Source organism: Aegilops tauschii, chromosome 2 (genome assembly GCF_002575655.3).
Source record: "Aegilops tauschii subsp. strangulata cultivar AL8/78 chromosome 2, Aet v6.0, whole genome shotgun sequence".
NCBI lineage: Eukaryota > Viridiplantae > Streptophyta > Magnoliopsida > Poales > Poaceae > Aegilops > Aegilops tauschii.
In genome coordinates, this window is record NC_053036.3 from 649,086,161 (window position 1) to 649,110,255 (window position 24,095).

The 24,095-nt window shown below is 45.4% G+C and overlaps 3 protein-coding genes across 4 annotated transcripts; all 3 read left to right on the top strand.

Annotated features, from left to right (window-relative positions):
- Nucleotides 1-3,818: 3,818 nt before the first annotated feature.
- LOC141041444 (uncharacterized) lies at nucleotides 3,819-4,712 on the top strand. Its single transcript, XM_073507594.1, has one exon. It carries the CDS (start codon nucleotides 3,819-3,821, stop codon nucleotides 4,710-4,712), a length of 894 nt encoding a protein of 297 aa, XP_073363695.1.
- A 5,932-nt stretch (nucleotides 4,713-10,644) lies between these two features.
- Nucleotides 10,645-13,942, top strand: LOC141041445 (uncharacterized). Its single transcript, XM_073507595.1, has 3 exons — nucleotides 10,645-11,709; nucleotides 13,026-13,134; nucleotides 13,605-13,942. The coding sequence occupies exons 1-3, from the start codon at nucleotides 10,645-10,647 to the stop codon at nucleotides 13,940-13,942; spliced, it is 1,512 nt and encodes a 503-aa protein (XP_073363696.1).
- Nucleotides 13,943-16,148: 2,206 nt separating this feature from the next.
- On the top strand, nucleotides 16,149-23,021 carry LOC109769828 (anthocyanin regulatory R-S protein). Of its 2 annotated transcripts, none has more exons than XM_073509404.1 (9): nucleotides 16,149-16,315; nucleotides 16,402-16,567; nucleotides 16,705-16,965; nucleotides 18,275-18,371; nucleotides 18,466-18,480; nucleotides 18,593-18,649; nucleotides 20,359-21,000; nucleotides 21,078-21,503; nucleotides 21,592-23,021. In XM_073509404.1, the coding sequence occupies exons 2-9, from the start codon at nucleotides 16,428-16,430 to the stop codon at nucleotides 21,673-21,675; spliced, it is 1,722 nt and encodes a 573-aa protein (XP_073365505.1). In that variant the 5' UTR covers nucleotides 16,149-16,315; nucleotides 16,402-16,427; the 3' UTR covers nucleotides 21,676-23,021. The 2 variants fall into 2 exon arrangements, with proteins under 2 accessions (XP_073365505.1, XP_045089437.1); XM_045233502.2 differs by having other exon boundaries at nucleotides 21,078-21,476.
- Nucleotides 23,022-24,095: the final 1,074 nt, after the last annotated feature.

The window sequence follows — 24,095 nt, forward strand, 5'->3', positions numbered from 1 at the left end:
AATCCTCGAGAAAAAGATATTAGGCAGATGGCTTCTCCTCACTCAAACCGATATTGCTCCAATTGCTCATCGTCATTTGATCTAGATTTTCCCATGCTCTCTGCGCTTGCACGAGAGCTAAATTTTGATTGAACATGCGTCTTCGAAGTAGCTATTGTTCATTTTTTTTAACCAAGGAGATGCAACTTTAAGTAAAAAGATGATTATCACTATGCATTAGAATAAATAAATACAAAAATAAATAATGTCTAAAAGGGACATATAAGAAGCAGTAGTAAAAGGAGAAGCAGCTTTGAGTAAAAGAAAAAGGGAAAAGAGGAGAAGCAGCTCGCAGCAGTTTGCTCCTTCTGCATGGTCTTCGAAGTCGGATATGGCTTGGCTCCTACCACAATTCTCTCCCTCTGTCGTATGAAAGCTCTTACCACTTCTTCATGCAAGTTCATTATCTAAGAGAACTCCATACAAGTGTATCACACTTTAGCCAGCAAAAGGACATCATCTACCTACAGAAATCACACGTAGAGGGCATCATCCGGGCTATCTTTACACGTATTACGTGGCCAGCCATCAGCCGACGGAATCGGATAAGGCGCGTACGTGGCCAGCCAACAAGCAACGGAGCTAGATAAGAGCATCTAGGGACCAAAGAACTATTTGGAGCTCACCCTACAGGTAGCCAATCCAAAGATTTCTGAAAAAATTTATGTACATGTAGATGTCTAATATGTGTATGGCGATGGACAACACCGTGGTTCCTCTTCCACGGGAGGAGGTCGTGGTTATGCCTGGCAGAGTGACGGGTCTGCTGAGAGACCGTTTCTCGGCCCTCCAGGAGGTTTTGTCGAGGGTGCCTCCGGTCCGGATCACCGCCAGAGAGGTGGTCACCGTGGACATCGTGGTGGTCACCGTGGACATCGTGGTGGTCGGGGCGGTGGCCGCGGGAGGTATCGCAGACCGCCTCCGCCTCCGGCAGTTGTTGACCATGCGGCGTCAGCAGTGGAGACCGATCGCGCTTCCACGGAGCTCCCTACCCAGGCGATGGAGGTGGTGACGGCTTTAGCCAATGTTGAGGTTCCTGCGACTGGGTTTGTGACTGAGGCTACCGACAGGTCTGATGCTGAGAGGGCGTCCAAGTGGGCACGTAAGAAGGAAAGGATGCTTTGCTACCGTTGTGGTGAGAAGGGCCACTTCATTGCTGAATGCGTGGCAGAGCTGTGTGAGTCGTGTGGTAAGCCAGCACATGCCTCGGGGGATTGCCCGTTGTTGCGTGACCGGGCTCCGACTTTGAATATGTATGGAGTTTATTGTGCTGAGCTTATGTTCTTTGAGTCCCCGGCCGCGAGAGAGATTCCGGAGGAGACTTTGAGCTTGACCACTGGGGTTGTCAAAGCTACTCAGGGTGAGGTTTCGGAGGCTCAAATTGTGCAGAGGCTTCAGGAACTGGCACCGGGGGACTTCCAATGGGAGCTGGTTACTCTCGAGGCCAATGTTTTTAAGGTTGAGTTTCCTTCTGTGGATGATCTGCAGAGACTGTTGAGTTTTGGCTTGTGTAGAGTTCCTGGCACTAGGTGGATTCTGGAGTTCCATGAGTGGAAGAAGGTGGAGCCTAAAGGAAAGCCGCTTACGCAGGTCTGGTTGAGGTTTTCGGGGGCTCCATCTAAGCCTTTGCAGGATGTTCGAGTTGTGGCCAGTATGGGTATTATGGTTGGCAATACGGAGAAAGTGGATATGGCCTTTACCCGTGCACATGGAGTGGCCCGCATCTTAGTGAGCGTTCTGGATATTGAGTTCGTGCCTGATGTGGTTAACTGGACTTATAGGGGAGAGGTGTTTCCACTTGAGATCGAGTTTGAGGACGCCGCCCTGTTTGCCGAGGCAATGATTGGGAATGATGTTGATATGCACGAGGGGGACGACAGTGCGGGAGCTGAGGGAGCACCGACTGATGAGTCGACTCGTGAGGGGACTAACGGTTCTCGTCCTGTGGCTCAGTCCGGAGATGGGACCGGGGTTGAGCCGGCACCCTCACCATCGGTGCCTATGACTTCGTTGCGGTTTGGGTCCTTTGAGCCAGCATCTGCCCCTCCCAGACTATGGAGTGACCGGGTAGATTCTGATGATGTGTTTGAGCATTCACTACCTTTGTTGGAGTTCGAGGATGCCGGCGGGGCCTTGGCTGGATGCTTGGCGAGGACATCGTCGGTGAGGACTTTGGTTGGCTCTGGGGACGGGGAGCCGGTGGTTGCTTCACCCGAGGTCGAGGTTCCGAAGATGACGGCTGCGGCTGAGGTGGGGCGTGGGGGAGGGAGTTCGGGGCAGGTGGCTTCGACTCCCCTCTTCACTATCCCGACTTCGGCATCGCTGGTCATGGCGGGATCGGCGGGTGCTGGGAGAGGGGGCCCGAGGCAGGCGGCTTCGGCTCTTTCTCCTTCGGTCGTGGCGGCGGCGGCCGCGCCTTCTGAGGCATTGGGGGAGGGGGGTTTGGGGCAGGTGGCCCTGACTCCCCCTTCCTCGCCGGCGGTCAGGAGGACCGCGTCTCCTTCGGTCGTGGCGGCGCCCGCGCCTTCTGAGACGTCGGGGGAGGGGGGTTTGGGGCAGGTGGCCCTTACTCCTCCTTCCTCGTCGGCGGTCAGGAGGACCGCGTATCCTCCGGTCGTGGAGGCGGCACCCGCGCTTTCAGAGACGCTGGGGGTGGGGGGTTTGGGGCAGGTGGCCCTGGCTCCTCCTCCCTTTTCGGCGGTCAGGAGGACTGCGTCTCCTGCGACGACGACGACCCATTCTTCGCCGAAGGGTGGGGCGGGAGGAGGGCTCGGGCAGGCGGCCCCCGCCATCCTCTCTCCCAGCGTACCCGTTGCTGTGGGTCTCGGCTTGGGGCACTTGTCCGAGGGGTATGGGAGCCCGCAGCCGCCTACTCCGGTAACCTTGGTTGACCCTTCGCGGGTTTCAGCGCGAGGAGTTACTAGGGAGGAGGTCGTTGCTTTTGGCGGGATCCCGGACCCGGCCTCGACGGGGAGGCGGATGAGTGCTCGCATCCAGGAGCTTCCGGAGGTCGATGACATGCAGCAGAGGTGTGCTATGAGGGCGGCCAAGCTTCATGATGCTGAGATCTCTACTGGTATGTCCGTCAACATATCTAATTCTTTATTGCATTTTTCTAATGAGGAAATTATAAATAATGCAAACCAATTAGGAGTTTCACTAGGGGCTACTGATAGTGAGATTTCCAATTCGGTGAATGATTTGTTAGATTTGGAGGCGGAGCGTGCCTTAGAGACTATTCGTAATGTTGCCGCGGTTAAACCCATGAATGATAATGAGATTGATGCATTAGGGGTCAGAGTGCTCGATAATATGTGTGTGGATCTAGCACCCTCCAATCATGAGCCTGAGGACAATGATATGCCCATAGATAATGCAGTTGTTTGTACCGCTGAGCCCGGTTATGAGGATCGGGAGTCAGGACCTAGTAAACCAAAGCGCAAGTGGAAACGGAAAGTTTATCCCGATTCTGCAGTTCGTAGGAGTGCTAGGATTCGGACTACTAAAAAATTTCATGATGAGTGATGAAAGGAATCTTTTGGAATAGCAGAGGTCTGAAAGACTTGGCTAAAAGAAGGTTTCTTGCTGAGGCATCTCTGGAGCATCGTTTAGATTTTATTGCTCTATCGGAAACTGGTAGAGACAACTTTGCGCCCCAGTTTCTTTCCTCTCTTGCGGGTGGTGTTGATTTTGATTGGCATTGCCTCCCTCCGCGAGGAAGATCGGGTGGTATCTTGCTGGGTGTGAGATGCGATTCGCTTGAAGTCCGTAGTGTAGTGATGGGCGACTTCGCGGTTAAGTTTCGAGTCAGGTCTAAGGTTGATGGTTTCAACTGGGTGTTGGTGGCGGTTTATGGTGTCGCACAGCCCGAGCTTAAACCGGAGTTTTTGGCGGATCTTGTTCGGATTTGTGGGTCCGAGCAGCTTCCAATCTTAGTTGGGGGTGATTTCAATATCATTAGGAGGAGAGAGGAGAAGAATAATGATAACTTTGACGGCAGGTGGTCGTTCATGTTCAATACTATTATTGAAAGCTTGGATCTGAGGGAGATAGAGCTTTCTGGTAGAAAGTTTTCCTGGGCTAATTCTTTGCCCAACCCGACTTACGAAAAGCTTGATCGAGTTCTCGCGAGTGTGGAGTGGGAACAGAAGTTCCCGCTTGTGACGGTTCAAGCTCTTTCGCGGGGGTTTTCCGATCACACACCCCTGTTCGTAGACTTAGGGGAGCCGAACCACGTGGGAAACAAAAACACCTTTTCTTTCGAGATGGCCTGGTTCGAACGCGAAGGGTTCTTGGACCTGATCGCTAGGGAATGGGCGAAGGGTGTAGGAGGTAGGACTGCGGTTGAGCGTTGGCAAAATAAGATTAGGAATTTGAGAAGCTTCCTACGGGGATGGGCTAAGCACCTTAGTGGGGTGTACAAGATTGAGAAGCACAGGCTCCTCTCCCTTATACAGACCCTGGACATTAAGGCCGAATCCACAATTTTGATGCCTGCTGAGCTCCAGGTTAAAACTGAGGCAGAGAAGAGGTTGAAAGAACTTCTCCGCGAAGAAGAACTGAAGTGGGCTTTGCGGGCTAAGGTCCGCAAAGTGGTCCAAGGGGACGCGAATACTCAATTCTTTCATCTGATTGCTAATGGTAAGCACAGAAAGAAGAGAATTCCAACTTGAACAAGATGAGGGCACTATTTTAGGACAGGATAATCTAAAAACCTATATAACCGAGTATTATAGGCAGTTATTCGGACCTCCGGAGGATAATTGTGTATCCCTCGATGAGTCCAGGACTGAGGATGTGCCTCAACTATCGGCTGCTGATAATGATATTCTGGTTGCCCCGTTCTCGGAGAAGGAGGTGTTTGATGCTATTGCACAGTTGAAAAATAATAAGGCTCCCGGACCGGATGGATTCCCGGTCGAGTTCTACAAGAAGTGCTGGCATACTATTAAGGGGGATTTGCTACCTATGTTTCATGATCTGTTCTCTGGACAGCTTCAATTATTTCACTTGAATTTTGGAACTATCACACTGCTTCCTAAGAAAACGGATGCTGTGAGAATTGAGCAGTTCAGGCCGATCTGCCTTCTCAATGTTAGTTTTAAGATCTTCACCAAGGTCGGGACTAATAGGCTCACACAGATTGCGCATTCTGTGGTGCATCAATCCCAAACTGCCTTCATGCCGGACAGAAACATCCTTGAAGGGGTGGTCGTCCTTCATGAAACGCTCCATGAAATCCATTCCAAGAAATTAGATGGTGTTATTTTTAAGGTGGATTTCGAGAAAGCATACGATAAGGTCAAATGGCCATTTCTCCAACAGGCATTGCGTATGAAAGGTTTTGATGAAGCCTGGCGCCGCCAGGTTGAATCATTTACGCAAAAAGGGAGTGTGGGAATTAAAGTGAATGACGATATTGGTCATTACTTCCAGACACATAAAGGCCTAAGACAAGGAGATCCGATGTCCCCTATCCTGTTTAACATTGTGGTTGATATGTTAGCCATCTTGATAGGAAGGGCTAAGGAGAATGGTCAAGTAGGTGGCTTGGTACCTCATCTGGTTGATGGAGGTGTATCCATCCTTCAGTACGCTGATGATACAATCATCTTTATGGAGCATGACTTGGCTAAGGCGAGAAATATGAAGCTGGTGTTATGCCTTTTCGAACAATTGACCGGGTTAAATATTAACTTTCATAAGAGCGAGTTGTTCTGCTTTGGTAGAGCCAAAGACGAACAGGAGGCTTATAGGCAATTGTTTGGGTGCGACTTGGGGGATTTAGCTTTCTCTTACCTAGGTATTCCAATCCACCATCGAAAGCTGACTAACAGAGAATGGAAGTGCATCGAAGACCGGTTTGAGAAGAAACTGAGTTGCTGGAAGGGCAAGCTCATGTCATACAGAGGCCGATTAATTCTGATTAATTCGGTGCTCACGAGTATGCCTATGTTTCTCTTATCGTTCTTTCAAGTCCCAGTTGGTGTTAGGAAAAGACTGGACTTTTATCGAGCGCGTTTCTTTTGGCAGGGTGATGATCTAAAAAGAAAATACAGACTTGCTAAATGGGATATCATCTGTAGACCGAAAGACCAAGGGGGTCTTGGTATTGAAAATCTTGAAGTTAAGAACAGATGCCTTCTTAGCAAGTGGCTGTGGAAGCTTTCTTTTGAGACTGATGCCATGTGGGCCCAAATCCTTCGCAGCAAGTACCTACAGACAACATCCTTGTCCCAGGTCACAGTCAGGCCAACTGACTCGCCTTTCTGGAAAGGACTGATGAAAGTCAAACAATCTCTGTTTAATAGGACAAAGGTTGTTATTGGCAACGGCGCTAGTACACGCTTCTGGGAGGATACTTGGCTCGGCGAGACACCCTTCGCCATTCAATATCCGTCTTTATATCACATTGTTCAACGACGTGAGGTGTTCGTTGCTACGGTGTTTCAATCTATCCCCCTTAATATTCAGTTCAGACGGTCGTTAGTGGGCAATCGTTGGGAAGATTGGCTCCTTCTAGTACGGAGACTAATGGAGGTACAGCTTTCTCAACAACATGATGAATTACGCTGGAAACTGACTAGGTCTGGAGTATTCACGGTTAAATCAATGTATATTAATGTAATTAATTCGAGCTCCATTCCTACCTCCAAGCATGTTTGGGCTGTCAAAATTCCTTTGAAAATAAAAGTGTTTATGTGGTTTGTCCATAAACAGGTTATTTTAACCAAGGATAACTTGATTAAGCGTAATTGGACAGGACCTACGAGGTGTAGCTTCTGTGATCGGGACGAGACGATCAAACATCTCTTTCTTGATTGCCCGTTTGCCAGAGTCCTTTGGCGGACGGTTCACATTGCCTTTAATATTACTCCACCGAATTCTGTCACTACGTTATTTGGGACATGGCTCACTGGGATTGAGTCTGACTTAGCGAGACATATTCGTGTTGGAGTTTGCGCTTTGTTGTGGACTATCTGGACTTGCAGAAATGATTTGGTTTTTAACAGAACATCACGTATTCACTTTTTGCAGGTTATTTTCCGAGCCACGGCCGTGATCCGTTCATGGTCGCTACTCACTCCGATGGAGGCCAGGGAGCATTTGGTTACTGGATCTATCCGCTGGGAGATGGTAGCTCGGGATATCTTCAACCGGTTTGGATGGCGGTCATGTAATAGGATAGGCAATTAGTTTACCTATCTATCTTTAGCCAGCCGGTTGTGGCGTCTTATCTTGGCTAGTTTGTGTTTCTAGCCTTTTTAGCTCTGTGTGAGCTGTCTTTTTATTACTTTTCAGTCGGAGATTTTGGAACCTTCTATTTAGTTAATAAGATGGCCGTATGCATCGCTCTGATGCAGAGGCCGGGGCGATCCCCCTTTTCGAAAAAAATGCACCCGCAAAAAAAAAAGATGTCTAATATATGCACATAAATTGTTATCGGTATACGCCACACACACACACACAAAATTAGCTTACATTTTGTTGTCCTTGGATCAAAATTTTGTCTTTTTCGTTGTAACCTACAAATCAACATACTATTTATTAAATTTTTAACATATGTGGAAAACATTTGAAGTGGTTTGAAGCCCGTAAACATGGGTTTTAAATATTTAAAATTATAGACCCCCTTGAGCCCGCGAGCCAAAATGATGTTCTCCTTGTACTATACATATTGTGTACGCTGTACGCAGTAGCCTTTCATCAGCTTGTGTCCCCCTAAGTTCCTATATAAGCATATGCATGTTACCCGTATACGCCACTAGACATAATATATAATATAAGTGTAGAAAGATATATTCCCTTCCTTCCTAAATATATGACGTTTTGGTAGTTCAAAATGAACTATCAAAACATCATATATTTAGAAACGGAGGGAGTATATGCGTAGAATTCTTTCTTTTTTTGTTGCAATGGGACTTACAGTTCTATTGTTTCGCTATTTCACTGTCCCTTGGGGATCTTTTTACCCCTCAGTCCATGCCGAGAACAGTTGGTTCAACATTTACCGTGCAAGATTCTAGATTTTTATGAATAAATTATTGCAACGTGATAACATTTTTGGTGCAAGAAAATGTAGTATTGTCTTATTCATTGAAAATTATTTTCTCATTTGTTTATACAAATTTGTTTTTACCGATCTAGGAAAGTGTGTTCAGGTAAAAATGATTATTCGTTTAGAGTTTAGAGAAAGATGAGATCTATACTGGCCTCAACATCTAATCCGCAGTGCTAGGGACTAGGAATTCACAAATCCGTAGCTCGTACATATACCTAATGTTTTTGCGTGTATAAGTACTAAAAAAAGCATTAAGTATATTTTTGTTTCGTCCTTAACTATTAACATAGTGTTACTTTTGTCCCTGTTTATCTTTGGTGTACACCTCATCTTTGACTTTCAGATTTCAATATTGTGTAACACTGATTCCCAAAAGCAGTCAACCATGGTCAAACCAATATTTGTTTAAAGCTCCCATATATTAATTAAGTAAAACATTCTAACGATCGTTCATTACAACACTCACCCCATAGGCCGGCAAACTACCATATAGAATACCATTAGAGCGGCTATCAAAACTAAATTTAGCAATTTCGTGCACCATCAAATTGGCTTGCTGTTTCATCTTTATCAACTCAAAATTTTGGAAAGGCTTTGTCAATCTCAACGCTTGGTTCCTCAGATCAATGAACGACGATCTGTCCAGGCATTCATTTGAAAGAAATGAATATATCAATGTAGGAGCAGTTGGTTTCCAAAATAATAGCTGGGGGATAGTATCAATGTAGAGGCCTGCCAGGCAAGTACGAAGTTCCACTTCTTCCACACTGGAACAAATGGGAATAAAATCCCAAGAAGAGTGCATGGATTTTTTTTCTGTTAAAAGTGCCTACAACCTTGCTTTAAACCTGAAGGAGCAGAAGATGAACTTCGGACAATCTGGTTGTCGGGCGAATGGAGATAGAATATTGTGGACTATCATTTGGAATACTAATGTATCCCAGAAGATTAGAATCTTTACATGGCATGCGGCGGCTAATAGTCTCGTGGTATGGGTTTATGAGTGCATGAAAAAATCCCACTCTTCTCATAGTAACAAGCCACAAATTTCCCTCCCGGGAAGAAGGGATATGAAGCTTAAGGATCTTCTCAGCATCATTGGAAAAACAAATCCCAAATTAAATTCATGTCTGATCTCCTTCTCCCCGAGAATAAATCAAAAACCCATTTTAGCCTGGACCTGTTCTTCTTAGCGGTAACTCTAAGGACAGAACTCCTGGCAAGCCAGTTATCCCTCCAGATATTAACATTACCATCATAGACCCTCGAGATAACCCCACATTTGAACAATTCAAGACTATGAATGATACCTTGCCAAGATGCGGAGACAGACTTCGGGAAAGCAGTATCAAGAAGGTGACCCTGAGGATAGTACTTTGCCTTCAATAATCTGGCCCATAAGGACTCATGAATTTCCAATAAACGCCAAGCTTGTTTGCCTTCGGGAAATCATACCATTTCTGGTGAGAGCAAGGCGCTAGTTGATTTGGAAAGTCCCGCCCACGCTAGAAGGCTCTCTTTGTCTTTTGCTCCCACCACACTCATCTCCCTCTGTCACACAAACACACAGATTGAGGGAGAGGGAGAGGGAGAGGCAGGGACCAGGCCAGCGATGTCATGCTCGCATAGTCAAGAGACAAAATACTCTGTGTACTGTCTAGAGATGGTACTCTGTCTGTCAAATATTTAGCCACGTTGTTTCCTGTGGCTGTCAAAGTTTTGAGGGATCAATATCTAAAACATGTTAGACTTAATCTTGATTATGTATCTGCATATTTGTTTCGAGTCCTGCGTGTAACTTAGATGGTCTAGGGAGTAGAGAGTCCTGTCAAGTTTCAGCGAAGGTGTGGGAAGGAGGCGAGATGCCGCGCTGCTGTGCGATGTGGCAAGTATGGCAAGATGTCGATGCGGCGTGAAGCCGTGGTGCTGCGTGAAGCGGCAAGTCGCACAAGAGGCTGGAGCGTGACAGGTTGAGCCAGGTCATCCGGTCAACTCTTGTAGTGATAAGTGTATGCGTTCGGTTCAGGCAGTTAGCTGCATGCAGATAGTTGCTAGCTTCATGCGTGAGTTAGTTGGGATGAGAAAAGGTCCCAGTGGGCTACGTCGTGTGGCCGTTGAGAGTCTGCCAAGAGTGGTGGCTGGTTCGTGTGTGCATAGTCCCTTGTATAAATAGTGCTTTGATTAATGAGAAGGAGGCCGTGAGGGCTGAGGTAATATGTAGCCTCTAGTTTTCACCAAGGAGCGGCACCTCTAGGCAAAGCAGCAGCTGGCCTTCTCCCTTGGTGTTCGTGCGTGTGTGTAGAGTTCCTATTGTTAGAATATATCGTTGTAATCTCAACCTCTTTCCTTATCTCTTGTTCTATTCAAACTCTTGTATCTCTCCTTGTACGCCAAGGCAAGGATTCGGCCACACATCAATATAAACCCAACGCGGCTCCCCTCGAAGGAGTAGGAACGCTTACGATCTTACATGGTCATCGGAGCCACCTCTTCCCATACATCTAGCCACAAACCAAAACCCTAGATCACACATCATCGTCTCCATGTCTTCCTCAGCCGACGTCGCCCTCAACCTCGGTTCGTCGCCATCTGAGAAGCTCGCAAGAGCGAACTTCATCCTCTGGAAGACGCAGGTTCTCCCAGACCTGCGAGGTGCACAGGTTACGAGGCTCCTGGACAACTCTGACTACGCTCCGCCCAGGATGGTGGAAATCACAAAGGCGGACAAGACCATGGCCCTAGAGCCGAACCCTTTGTATGGGCCCTGGATCGCCGAAGATCAGCAGGTCCTTTCATATCTCCTCAAGTCCATGTCTCCAGAGATTCTTGCGCAGGTCGTTGGGAAAGATTCCACATTCGAGCTCTGGACAACAGTCACAAATCTCTTTGCCTCGCAATCGCAGTCTTGGATTACCAATCTGAGAATTGCAATCACCAACACCAAGAAGGTCACTATGTCAAGCTCGGCGTACATGGCGAAGATGAAGAGCCTTGGGGATGAACTAGCTGCTGCTGGGCGTCCCGTCTCTGATCCGGAGATGGTGGATTACATCCTTGCAGGTCTGGACCGCGACTACGATTCTGTGGTTGCGGCGATTGGCGCTGTCAAGAACACTATCACCGCGGACGACCTCTTTGCTCAAATCTCTACCTTCGATCAAAGGATGGAGATGCTAGGCGACTCATCTTCAGGCGGGTTTCATTCATTTGCAAACGCGGTCTACAGAGGCCGTGGCCAGTCCCGCGGCAGGTCTCGCGGGCGAGGAGGAAGGGGGCGCGGCCGTGGTGCACGCCAGCCCTCTCCTGTCAATAGGGGCGGCAGCTTCAGAGGACGCCCTCGACAGCAACAACAACAACAACAACAGGCGCATGAGCAGCAACATGACTATCCTGGGTGTCAGATCTGCTACAGGCATCATCTAGGAGGTGCACGTGTTTGCTGGTGGCGCTATGAAGAGAACGATCAAGAAGAGAAGGATGCGCATGCTGTCTCCTATGGCGTGGACAACAACTGGTACGCCGACAGTGCAGCCACAAATCACATTACAGGAGAACTTGACAAGTTGACAATGCGGGAAAAATACAACGGAGGCGACCAAATTCGCACGGCAAGCGGTTCTGGTATGAATATCACACACATTGGTAGTTCAATTGTTAAAAACCCCATGAAAAATTTGCACTTGAAAGATGTCTTGCATGTTCCTTAAACATCCAAAAGTCTTGTTTCCGTCCATAGATTCACTCTTGATAACAATGTTCTTATAGAATTCTACCCTTATTTTTTCTTGGTTAAGGACTTGAGAACAATGAGAATCATTCTTAGAGGACTGTGTGTGGGAGGCCTCTACCCACTCATATCATCATAATCATCTTCCTGGTCCAATAAGCAAGCAAACATTGTCACCAAGCTATCATCATCACGATGGCATAGTCGTTCAGGTCATCCATCTTCAGTCATAGTTAAATATGTTCTTAGCAAAAATAAACTCTCTTATGAGAATAGTATTGAGTCAGTTTGTGATCCGTGTCAACAAGCAAAAAGTCATCAATTACCTTACCCCATCTCTACTAGTGTGTCTACTGCTCCTCTACAACATATATTTTCAGATGTATGGGGCCAGCTCCTACTCCAGTTGGTAGATTTTCCTACTATGTAAGTTTTATTGATGACTTCAATAAATTTACTTGGATTTACTTATTGAAGAAATGGTCTAATGTATTCCAATTTTTTATCAATTTCCAAAATCTTGTTGAACGCAAACTGAACTCCAAGATCATTGCTATGCAAACTGAGTGGGGTGGTGAGTATGAAAAATTGAACTCTTTCTTCCAAAAGCTTGGTATATCACATCATGTCTCTTGTCCTCATGCTCACCAACAAAACGGATCTGCTGAAAGAAAGCACCGTCACATAGTTGATATGGGACTAGCATTGCTAGCAAATGCATCCATGCCACTTAAGTTTTGGGATGAAGCGTTCTTAACTGCCACATATCTTATCAATTTGCTTCCTAGTAAAGTTATCAAACTTGAAACACCCATTACACGACTCCTTGGTGTCACACCCAATTACACATCTCTTCGTATTTTTGGCTGTGCATGTTGGCCAAATCTTAGACCCTACAACACACGCAAACTCGCTTTCCGCTCCAAAAAGTGTGTCTTTTTAGGCTATAGCCCCATGCATAAAGGGGTCAAATGTCTTGATGTTCCTACTGGTAGGGTCTACATATCCAGAGATGTTGTTTTTAACGAGTCTGTGTTTCCCTTTGCCTCTCTTCATCCCAATGCCGGTGCACTTCTCCGCAAGGAAATTCTTCTCCTTCCTTCACGTCTTCGGTCTATTTATCATGGTGGCGACGATTGTACTAATCAATGTGACGATGTTTCTGCTGGTACTGGTTCTTCTCTATTGCCTGTGCAGGTCCCTGCAGAAAACGGTGCTCAAAATGATCAAAATCTCGAAAATATAGCTCAATTTGACCCAATATTGCATGCTGGAGAAGAAGATGAACCTGGCACGGATAACGAAGGCGATCCGGCGGCGCCTAATACTCCTGTGCGTGTGCAGTCCTCGGATCGCACGAGCAGATCCTCCTCGGATCGCGCTCCCGCCAGCTGCAGCCCTGACCCACGGTCGGGCCACTCCCGCGTCACCACGTCAGCAATAGTGGGACCAGCAGCGGGGCCGGATCCCCCTCGCCCCGCGTGCGCCGGCAGCCGCGATCGGGCAGCGGATCCGCTACGCTGGCTCAGTCGGTTGGCACCCGTGTGCGTGCAGAGGAGGCAGCCACACCAGCGACCACATGATCTCTTGTGCATGAGGCGACAGATTCGTTTGCTGCGTCAGTGCATGCAGATTCTCTCGGATCTTCTGTGGCGAGTGTTCCAGCAGTCCAACCAGCGGCTTCTTCACGGATTATGACTCGTCTACAGAAAGGTATACGGAATCCTAAAATAAGAAAAGATGGGACTATACCATATGGAATGTTGTGTATTTCAGGAGAGCCAACAACATTGAGCAGTGCACTTGATGATCCTAAATGGAAGAAAGCGATGGATAAGGAATATTCTGCACTTATGACGAACAAAACCTGGCATCTTGTACCAGATCAGAAAGGTAGAAATATCATTGATTGCAAATGGGTGTACAGAAATAAAAAGAAGGCACATTGCTCCATTGACAGGTACAAGGCACGTCTAGTTGCAAAGGGCTTTAGACAATGTTATGGTATTGATTATGAGGACACTTTTAGTCCTGTTGTGAAAGCTGCAACTATCAGACTTGTGTTAGCCATTGCTGTGTCCAGAGGATGGAGCCTAAGACAACTAGATGTATAGAATGCGTTTTTGCATGGCGTTTTGGAAGAGGAAGTGTTTATGAGACAGCCACCTGGATATGAGAGTAAGAAGCTACCACATTATGTTTGCAAGCTTGACAAAGCACTCTATGGTTTAAAACAAGCACCCAGAGCATGGTACTCCAGATTGAGCTTACAGTTGAAATATCTTGGCTTCTTTGCTTCCAAGAGGCCGATACCTCCTTGTTTATTTATAACAAGGCAGGGGGTAGTCATTTTTGTGCTTATATATGTTGATGACATCATAGTTGCAAGTTCTTCACAAAATGCTACTAATGCTCTCCTACATGATTTGAGCTCAGAATTTGCCTTGAAGGACCTAGGTGATTTGCATTTCTTCCTAGGTATTAAAGTCAAGAAAAATCAAGATGGTATTGTGTTGAATCAGGAATAATACATTGGTGAGCTTCTGTCATGCATGAGAATGAAGAATTGCAAGCATGTGCCTACACCATTGTCTTCCTCAGAAAAACTCTCAGCATATGAAGGTGAGCCACTTCAAGAGGAGGAGAGCACAAGGTATAGGAGTACTGTGGGGGCATTACAGTATCTAACTCTCACACGTCCAGATATCTCGTTTGCTGTCAACAAGGTTTGTCAATATCTACATGCACCTACTTCTGCACATTGGTCAGCTGTCAAGAGGATTGTGAGATATGTGAAGCATACTATGGGAACATGACTTCATTTCAAATGGTCTAATTCCTCTCTTGTGAGTGCATTCTCTGATGCTGACTGGGCAGGATGTAGTGATGACCGAAAATCAACTCGAGGTTTTGCAGTGTTCTTTGGGTCTAACCTTATTTCTTGGAGTGTCAGAAAGCAAGCCACTGTGTCACGGTCAAGCACAGAAGCTGAATACAAGTCTTTGGCAAATGCAACTGCTGAAATCATTTGGGTTGAATCACTTCTTGAGGAATTGGGGATCAAGAAAAATCGTATCTCATGTTTATGGTGTGATAACTTGGGAGCAACATATTTGTCTGCAAATCCAGTATTTTATGCAAGGAAAAAGCACATAGAAATTGATTTTCACTTTGTGCGAGAAAGAGTTGCAGCAAAGAAACTCGAGATACGATTTATCCCCTCCAAGGATCAAGTGGCCCATGGCTTTACAAAGGCATTACCAGCAAGACCATTTGTAGAGTTCAAGAGTAGTCTTAATTTAGGATAGTTGAGATTAAGGGAGGGTGTTAGAATATATCGTTGTTATCTCAACCTCTTTCGTTATCTCTTGTTCTATTCAAACTCTTGTATCTCTCCTTGTACGCCAAGGTAAGGCTTCGGCCACACATCAATATAAACCCAACGCGGCTCCCCTCGAGGGAGTAGGAACGCTTACGATCTTACACCTATGTGTGTGTTGAGAGAATAAGAGAGGAACCCCAGGAGAGTTGTGCGAGGCAGCTCGAGGTAGAAGAAGAGCGGCGCTGCGAGAGGCGGCGCCAACAAAACAAGGGCCTGATCTCAGCGTGCGGTCGCAAGTCGATGCGGCGCCGGCCGCTAGTTGCTTCTTTGGCGATGGCAAGGCCCCGTCCGTCCTCCAGCTCCTGTGCATGGCGATTCTCACCTGGTGGCGTCGTAAAAAGCCATTCCTGTTGTTGACAGCAAGGCCTTCCGTTTCTGTCGAGAGCAAATCAAACCATTTCAGGTGAGAGCAAAGGCGCTAGCCGACGGTGGTGATGCGGCGGAGAGGTCCCCGGTGCTAGAAGGCTCCCTTTGTCCTTTGCTCCCACCACCCACTCATTTCTATGACTCACCATACCAGCATTTATCATCGATGCAAATGTGTTGCTGATACCAACAAATCCGTAGTTTTCATCTTTGATTTCCGTTGTTAGCTTCTACGGCCTCCCAATTTGGGCACGTTTGGCTGCTTATGCATGCTCCATGCTGTGCTGAAATCAATGGTACGTATAATCTAACAATCACATGCATGATTGAGGACTTATGGAGTGTGTCTCTGCACACAATCACATGTGTTGCTATGCGCTTAGAGACAAAGGGGAAAAGTTTACGATGCAAACAAGAGGTGCTATAGCTGGGGCTAATATGGACCACACCGTGTGGCTACGGGTTTTTCACTGGCGTGGCTTACTAAAAGTGGTGTTTTTGTGTTTTTGATAAAATGCCTTAAATGGAGAGTATGTTGCTAGCTGTTGGTGTAACCAGGAGTGCTCTGCTGTCCGTGTCTCTGTCATTGCCCCGCTGCTCCGACCTCCCAGATTCTATATAGCTTGCCTTGGATTCTTGGCCCGTTTTCGTATATAGCAGATCCATATCTTCCTCTCTAACGGGAGCAGAAACGTACGGCTGCTAGCTCTTCTTGGTTTGCAGTTTGCGCACAGCTCAAGTAAGTAAGGTCTAACCAGATTTGTTTGCTCCATCATCTAGCTTCACCTTGTGAGTAACTCTGCATGCAATCCGATGCATATGTAGGAAACAGCTAGCTACTGTGGTAATCAATGGCGTTATCAGCTGCTCCTGCCGGCCAGGCACCGCCGCTGGGGAAGCAGCTCAGCTACCAGCTCGCCGCTGCTGTGAGGAGCATCAACTGGACTTACGCCATTTTCTGGTCCATGTCCACCGGCCTGCGCTCACCTGGGTAATTAACCAATTATACATCCGTACGGAGTACATTCATGTATACATAGCTGGCGACAAGTTGGTATTTTCTTGAAGCAAAATTCGAAAAGTTTGTAGTACATTTCATATCCAGAACCTATCGGTTTGATTTTGTAGAGTTCTGACGTGGAAGGACGGGTTCTACAACGGCGAGGTAAAGACGAGGAAGATCATAAGCTTGACTACCACGGAGGTTACCGCAAACGACCTCATCCTGCAGAGGAGCGAGCAGCTAAGGGAGCTCTACGAGTCTCTCCTGTCCGGCAAGGCGGACCACCGGGGGAGGCGTCCTGCCGCCTCGCTGTCGCCAGAGGATCTCGGGGAAGCCGAGTGGTACTACACACTGAGCATGACTTACTCATTCCGGCCTGGTCAAGGGTAGGTATGCAACTACTATACGCATTCACACACAATCAACCGTAAAAACAGAAAAGATAGCAAACGGAATCTAAACTTTTTGAAATTTTGTGGCTTCAATTATGACCAAAATTTTAGGTGCTTGCAAAATTTGGTAGCCAAATAAAATCAAATGAGCTTGTGGCGAAGAAAACGAAAATTCCGCTCAAACAGTGCACACAAGTTTAAGCACAAATTTATTTATTTATTGTAAGGAGCTCCCCGGATGTCATTTGGCCACCAAATTTTACAAGAAACCTAAAACATTTGATCATAATTAAAGCCACAAGGTTTCAGAATTTGATTTTGTTTGCTATTTGGTTTTTATTTTACAGTTCATCATGCGTGCAATGCACCCGAGTGTAGAAAAACCTCACAAAGTTTTTCTACCATACGCCCAAGCTAGTTTAACTCTTTTTTCGGATAAAGGGTGATATATATAGCAAGCGTATATGGTTTGATGTTTTGGAGATTCCTGCATTCATTTTTATAGATATATAGTGAAACACTACGGTACACTCTTAAGGCAAAAGAGAAACATGACAAAACTGCATAAAAACACGGTGATAGGATACCTATTCTTACACAGTGTAAAATTTCGACGCACCTAAAACAACAAGAAAAACCGGCAAAACATTACGTACGGAACAGTTTTAGCATGCTCCCTCTTACCCCCTCTTTTCACATGAGAGGTAAGAGTATATAATAGATATGAGCCGTTGATCTCATTAATTAGTGGTCTGATTAACTCTTACCTTCTTACCTCACATGTAAAAAGAAGGGGTAAGAGGGAGCATGTTAAAATTTGCCGTACGTAATACACTAAAACAAGTCAAGCTAGTCTGTTGTACTTATTTTGACTGTAGAGTCAAAACGTTCTTACTGAAGTGTTTGGTGCCACATTTTATTAGTTGCCTTTTATTTTGGAATAAAGTTTACGTACTTGTTCAATCGGGAAGAAGTTGTTAAATCATGGAATTATGATCCAAACAAATTAGCATAGTAGGAGTTTTTGTAGGAATTTTGTGTAGGAATAGGATTTCAATTTATTCTGCTTTCAAGTCGGTTTTTGAGCCATTAGTTTGAAATCTGATGACTCTGGTTCAGCTCCCCTCCCCCCTCCCAACCCAAACTAGTCGAAGGTCTACCTCTCTTTCGGTGGCAACGCCACTTCGTAGTGCAATGCCTGCCTCCGACAGGGTCCTGGCAAGCCCTCGTTGGCGAGCTCGGGCACTGTCTAATGAATAGCACCTGCAAATTAATATACTCCTACTTACCTAGTTACTTTCAGGTTGCCAGGCAAGAGCTTTGCGAGCAATCAGCATGTTTGGTTGTACAACGCTCAATACGCAGACACCAAAGCTTTCAAGCGCGCTCTCTTAGCAAAGGTATCTATAACATATTTATCTCAAAATATGTATACATCTTTCGGTCGTTAACTAACATCATGATGTTTGTCCACGCTACCGGACGGTTAATCAGACTGCGCCTATTCAGGTCAGCACATTACTTCTTTATTACTTCATGCACGCTTTGAGATCTCCTTATATGCATCTATCACGTGTTTACCCTCTAGATCTCTGATCACAAGCTGGATCACATTTTTCAGACAGTCGTTTGCATTCCCTTCATGGGTGGTGTGCTGGAGCTTGGGACATCGGATTTGGTGAGGGCACATGATTTTCGCTATAAGTTTTATTTGCGAAGGATTTTCACTCTAATTTTGGAGTATCTCTCAATATATTATTTCTTTTTGTTTTGTACTTCTATTAACGGGTGCATGCAAACCTTTATATTGTGACGGCTTCAATTACCAGTACTCCCTTGTTACAAATTATCGTGTATACAGTCTTTTAGAAGCATATTTTTATGGCTTAATCAAGTTTATAGAGAAAAACATTAACATTAGTAATATCAAATAATATTATATAAAAATATGTTTTTACAATATTATATATAATGGCACAATCTAAACATGGACGATTCCATCATTGGGGGTGGCGGTGTGGGACTAGAATATGACGGCACGCCAGACAAGGACGGAGGGTTATGCTTAACTTTATAGGAGCGATAGTGTCATCACAGGTGGGTGAATCGATGTTTGTAAGCCCGTATGCCATACATCTTACTTCCATAGATGGGTTTTCCGTCAAGATGGCAATGGGGCTTCGAAACCCGCGTCCCCGCGGGTTTTTACCCTATTAGGGGATGGGGATATGCGTCTTTTCATCCCCGCGGGGCTGTTGGTGGGCACATTATAAAACCCGACATGTTTCATGGGTTTACACCCGTTTCGCTAGTCCCCGGACCCGAAACCCGACAATACCCGGCAAAATAAGTTTTTTTTGGCGTGTGAACCATGAATTCTATTTCAGAACTTGTGTAATTGGACATCATGTTGAGCCATGCATGGCTGAAATATGCTCATGTTTGTTGCTGAGATGGGGCTGAAAAGTGCTCCTTGTAGCTGTTGTTATTGCTTTTTTTGCTCAAGTTATGCTGCTGAAATATGCTCCTTGTAGCTGCTGAACCATGTACTATTGTATAGTGCTGAAATTTGCTCAAGTTGTACGGCTGAAATATGATCCTTTTGCTGTTGAAATCATATTCTTTGTTGCAACTATGTTTGCTTAAATATGCCCATTTCCTCCTGGGTTTAAAAATCCCGACGATTTTAGGGGACGGGCAAAAAACTAGCCCCGCACACAGTGATGGGGACGGGGACGGGTTTACGATTTTCTCGTGGGAATGGGTTTGGGTAGGCAAAACCCGGTGGGTTTCGTCCCCGTTGCCATCTTGAGTTTTCCGTGCAATGCACGTTTATATTAGACATGGTATTAATTGTATTGTGTATTAATATTAGGCAAGATATAAATTATATGTTAATATTAGGTAAGACCGTAATATATAATTGCTTGGTTAATGATGAAATTGATACCAGGCATGATATTAATTAGTGGAGGGTTCTAAACATGCTTAATGCTGAACAACTGAGTGGTGTAGACAGTTGGATAAATGTGGTTGAATGGATGAAATATGTTAGATCTCTGCAACTCGCTATTTTTATATTGGTACTCGTTGGATAAATGCATACATGTTTTTCCCACCCATATGAGATACATGTTATATTGACATATCAGACACTTGTCAGCAATGATCCTGCAGGGATACTTTACTTTTGTAAACTATTATTAATAAGTTCATTCTTTTGTGGTGTGACGGGTGTAGAAAATATTTATATGTTCTATGCACAATGTTAAGACAAGCTACGACGTCAACTGTAGGACACGTCCCACCCCCCCCCCTCCCCCACCCCCCTAATAAGTCCACATTAATGAAGTACTACTAACAAAGATCTATCAATGGATTTGGTAGGTGCTGGAGGATCCAGACATGGTGAACGCGATCGGCACATCATTCTGGGAGCTACCCTTCCAGGCATGCTTGGAGTCGGAGGCGCCAAGCTCTAGTCCATCAACAAATGAAATCGGAAACGGGGAGGTAGACATCGTCGTGTTCGAAGACCTTGATCACAATGTCGCCGAGAGGTTCATCTCTGAGCTAGGCGAGGTTGAGAGCATGTCCGATGCCAACATCAATTGCGCCACCAAGGAAGTGGATGACTTCTATGACCTCATTGAGGAGTTGGACGTGTGTGCTCTTGAGGACAACTTGGTCATGGAAAGGTCCTTTGAGTTCATGTCTTCCTTGGAAATGGCGCCAGACATGGATGCACTAAGAATCGATGATAACACCATCACTTTAAGTAGCTCTGTTAATGGCTCTCGTCCATCCTGCTTTACCGTATGGAAGAGGTCATCAGACTGGGAAGACATGGATGTGCGGGATCTCGGGGAGTCACAAAAGTTGCTGAAGAAAGTTGTGGCGGGCGGTGGATGGACGATGAGAGCTCAAGAAAGTAACATCAAGACACATGTCTTGTCGGAAAGAAGACGCCGGGAGAAGCTCAATGAGATGTTCCTAGTTCTCAAGTCATTGGTCCCGTCCATTAACAAGGTAGTATTATTTAACATCCGTTGCTCTTAGCAAATTGCACAAAATGTTTTCCATACCTTTTTTTTTCTGGGTTGCAGATGGACAAAGCATCCATCCTCGCAGAGACGATAACCTATCTCAAAGAGCTAGAGCAAAGGGTAGAAGAGCTAGAATCTAGCAGGGCACCATCATGGCACCCAAAAGAAGCAACGGGACGGGGGCTCCATGATGTTGCTAGAAGGAAGAAGATCAAACTATCAACTGGATGCCAGAGGAAGGCGCCAGAGTCAGAGAGGGAGGATGACGATGGCCCAACCAATGTTGTCAATGTGACCATGATGGATAATGAGGTGATCTTGGAGGTGCAATGCCGATGGAAGAAGCTGTTGATGACACGAGTGTTCGACGCCATCAAGAGCCTACGTTTGGACATCGTCTCCGTGCACACATCCACACCGGGTGGCCTTCTTGAACTCAAGATACGAGCCACTCACCAGGTCTCAACCTCACCACCACCTTCTAAGGTCGATCCGATAATATATGTAGAATATATAAAGTTTATTAAGGCTTCACATTATAGTCTCATTTACCAACATTGTTGGATCGTTGCAGGTTGCGGCTGGTTCTGGTACTGTGGCACCTGGGATGATCACTGAAGCACTTCAGAAAGCTATAGGCAACCGCTGGCAAAATTAGTATCAAAAGCATGACCTGACACCAGTAGAGCGTGGTATAGTGTTCGTACACTGATGGTTATGTTCTTCAGATAGGACAATTGCATCAGATATGACTATATCAACATCATACGTGAATTTACTTTATTTGTACACGATGACAAAGTGCATATCAATGGTACATCCACCAGTGAGCAATATTGCGAGTCAACTGATACTTTCCCACAATTGGCAGAGTATTGGCTTCCCTCACAACCATTTAGGTGACATGTGCCAGCTTTCTCTCTGGCTAAAAATAATTAGGACGGCCGCAAAAAAACTTGGAAAAAAGGTAGAACTCTCTGGCAATTGTGATAAATTCTGAATCTGTTATTCTAGTTTTGGAAAAATTGAGGAGTTCGGGACCTTGTTTTTTTAGGGGAACTAGACCCTTCTGCATCTTGCAAAAATCTCCTTCACCAACATAATTCTATCACAGCCAAGTACTGGCGGCAAACACATTTTAACAAGGAGACAACTCGTTGCAACACGGTAATTAGGGACTACATACCAATTAGTTTGGCCGTTTCTCCCAGAATCTTAAGAATCAGACCTCCCTCCGATTCTCCCAGAATTTGAACCCATATTTTCTGATAATCCTAACTGGATTGTCCCTAACGTTAGGTTTGTCAGAAAATTATGGGTTAAGATTGCCCCTAAATAGGTGGTGCCATCCCCTCAAAAAAAAAAGGTGGTGCCATTGAATAGATCTCTCTCTCTCTCTCTTTCTCTCTCATCACCCAAGACACTTATCATGTTATGAAAAATCTAAAGCTGATCCTCAATGTGTGTCCAATATTTGGCTGTCAAAGTTTTGGAGGACCATTATCCAAAACAAGGACCATATTCAACCAGCGATAAGCCCCTGATCTCACCATGAGTCTGCATGTCCTCCAGCACCACCGAATGTCCGACTCATTGTTTTATTTGTCTTTGTCTCTGATGGATTACTTAAGCCTTCCTGCAATGTACGTTCAAAGAGAAGATAGGAAAGAAAACATAAACACTATTTTTTGTAGTAAAAGACAAGTCTTGTTGTGGCCCATGAAATGTTGGCATCACTGTCGGAAAAGGATTGTTACTGTTACCAACGCTATCACTTTGTGGACTCTCACCTCGTGGCGTCGTAAAAATCCATTCCTGTTGTTGACAGCAAGGCTTTCCATTTATGTCGAGAGCAAATCATATCTCATATCTGCTGAGAGCAAACAAAGCGCTAACACACGGACCCTGATGCGGGGAGGTCCCCCGTGCTAGAAGGCTTCATTCCGTTTGGACTCCGTTTGGTATTGCTTTCCTGCAAAACTCTAAAACAAGGAAAAAACAGGAACTGACACTGGGCTCTAGGTTAATATCTTAGTCCCAAAAATAATATAAAATAGCATAATAATGCATATAAAACATCCAAAACAGATAATATAATAGCATGAAACAATAAAAAAATTATAGATATGTTGGAGACGTATCAATGAGAGGTGCGCGGAACTAGCTATTACTACTTACTTTGAGGTGTGTAAATCGCAGCTCCTTCTCTAGACCCGGAACCATTCCGGTGAATTTTTTCCAAACCCTGCCTGGCGAAGAAAATGATTATTTTATATCAGAAAATGAACGAAAGTTGCCGATATGGTGCGATAATGATTGAACTTACTTCTGGAGCATTTCACTCATGTCATCCCACATCTTAGGCTCTTTATGTCTTGAGTCTAAAACAATTGCTACTCCTGTGTCAAGCTTAATGGATAGCAGAATAAAGTGGAAGTTGCGCACGCATAACTCATCAATTACACTTAATCTCGAGTAAGCGAAACCGAATATGCACAAGACTGTAACACTCACCTGAAGTTGTAAGGAAAGAGTATTTCCCTTTTGTTTTGATGTCGAAGGAACGTGTTTAACAAGTTTTCCTCAGTATCTTTGACTTTGTTTTGTACCGTAAATTCATTTACGGTATTTGGGCTAATGAGCCCAATGTCATAGATTTGTCCTCTTTTGCATTCGACGATTTTTAATCTGCATAATATAGTGAGGATAATTATATATACATGCAATGAACGAGCTGAGCTAGACTTAATTACAGAAATAATAGTTACAGACAGTAGCAAGTCACGAGAGTTTTGTCGATGGCGTCTTGATTGAATAATTGAAATAATTCCACAAATTCAATGTACATCATGTCGACTCCAATGAAGTCGTGCTCATGTTTAATTCCCAGCAAAATACTGTCGGTCCCATCCTTGCTGCAGGTTTCCAAGTACCAGTTATGTAATCTTCGCATCATCCTTTCTTTCCATCCAATAATCTAGTTAAATCTCTCTCTCTCACTCTCTCTCTCTAGAGTGGGAGGGGCCACGCTAGTGACATGGTGTACCTCACGAGTGTGTAGCCGCCTTGTTTGTCGTG

Excerpts from the sequence above, each read along its gene's own strand:
- LOC141041444 (XM_073507594.1), top strand. The coding sequence starts at position 3,819 with ATGGGCGACTTCGCGGTTAAGTTTCGAGTCAGGTCTAAGGTTGATGGT.
- LOC141041445 (XM_073507595.1), top strand. The coding sequence starts at position 10,645 with ATGTCTTCCTCAGCCGACGTCGCCCTCAACCTCGGTTCGTCGCCATCT. Across the intron at positions 11,710-13,025 it reads GAGGCGACCAAATTCGCACG|GTCCCTGCAGAAAACGGTGC; the intron begins GCAAGCGGTTCT and ends TTGCCTGTGCAG. Across the intron at positions 13,135-13,604 it reads ACCTGGCACGGATAACGAAG|GAGAGCCAACAACATTGAGC; the intron begins GCGATCCGGCGG and ends TGTGTATTTCAG.
- LOC109769828 (XM_073509404.1), top strand. The coding sequence starts at position 16,428 with ATGGCGTTATCAGCTGCTCCTGCCGGCCAGGCACCGCCGCTGGGGAAG. Across the intron at positions 16,966-18,274 it reads TCATTCCGGCCTGGTCAAGG|GTTGCCAGGCAAGAGCTTTG; the intron begins GTAGGTATGCAA and ends AGTTACTTTCAG. Across the intron at positions 21,001-21,077 it reads TGGTCCCGTCCATTAACAAG|ATGGACAAAGCATCCATCCT; the intron begins GTAGTATTATTT and ends TCTGGGTTGCAG.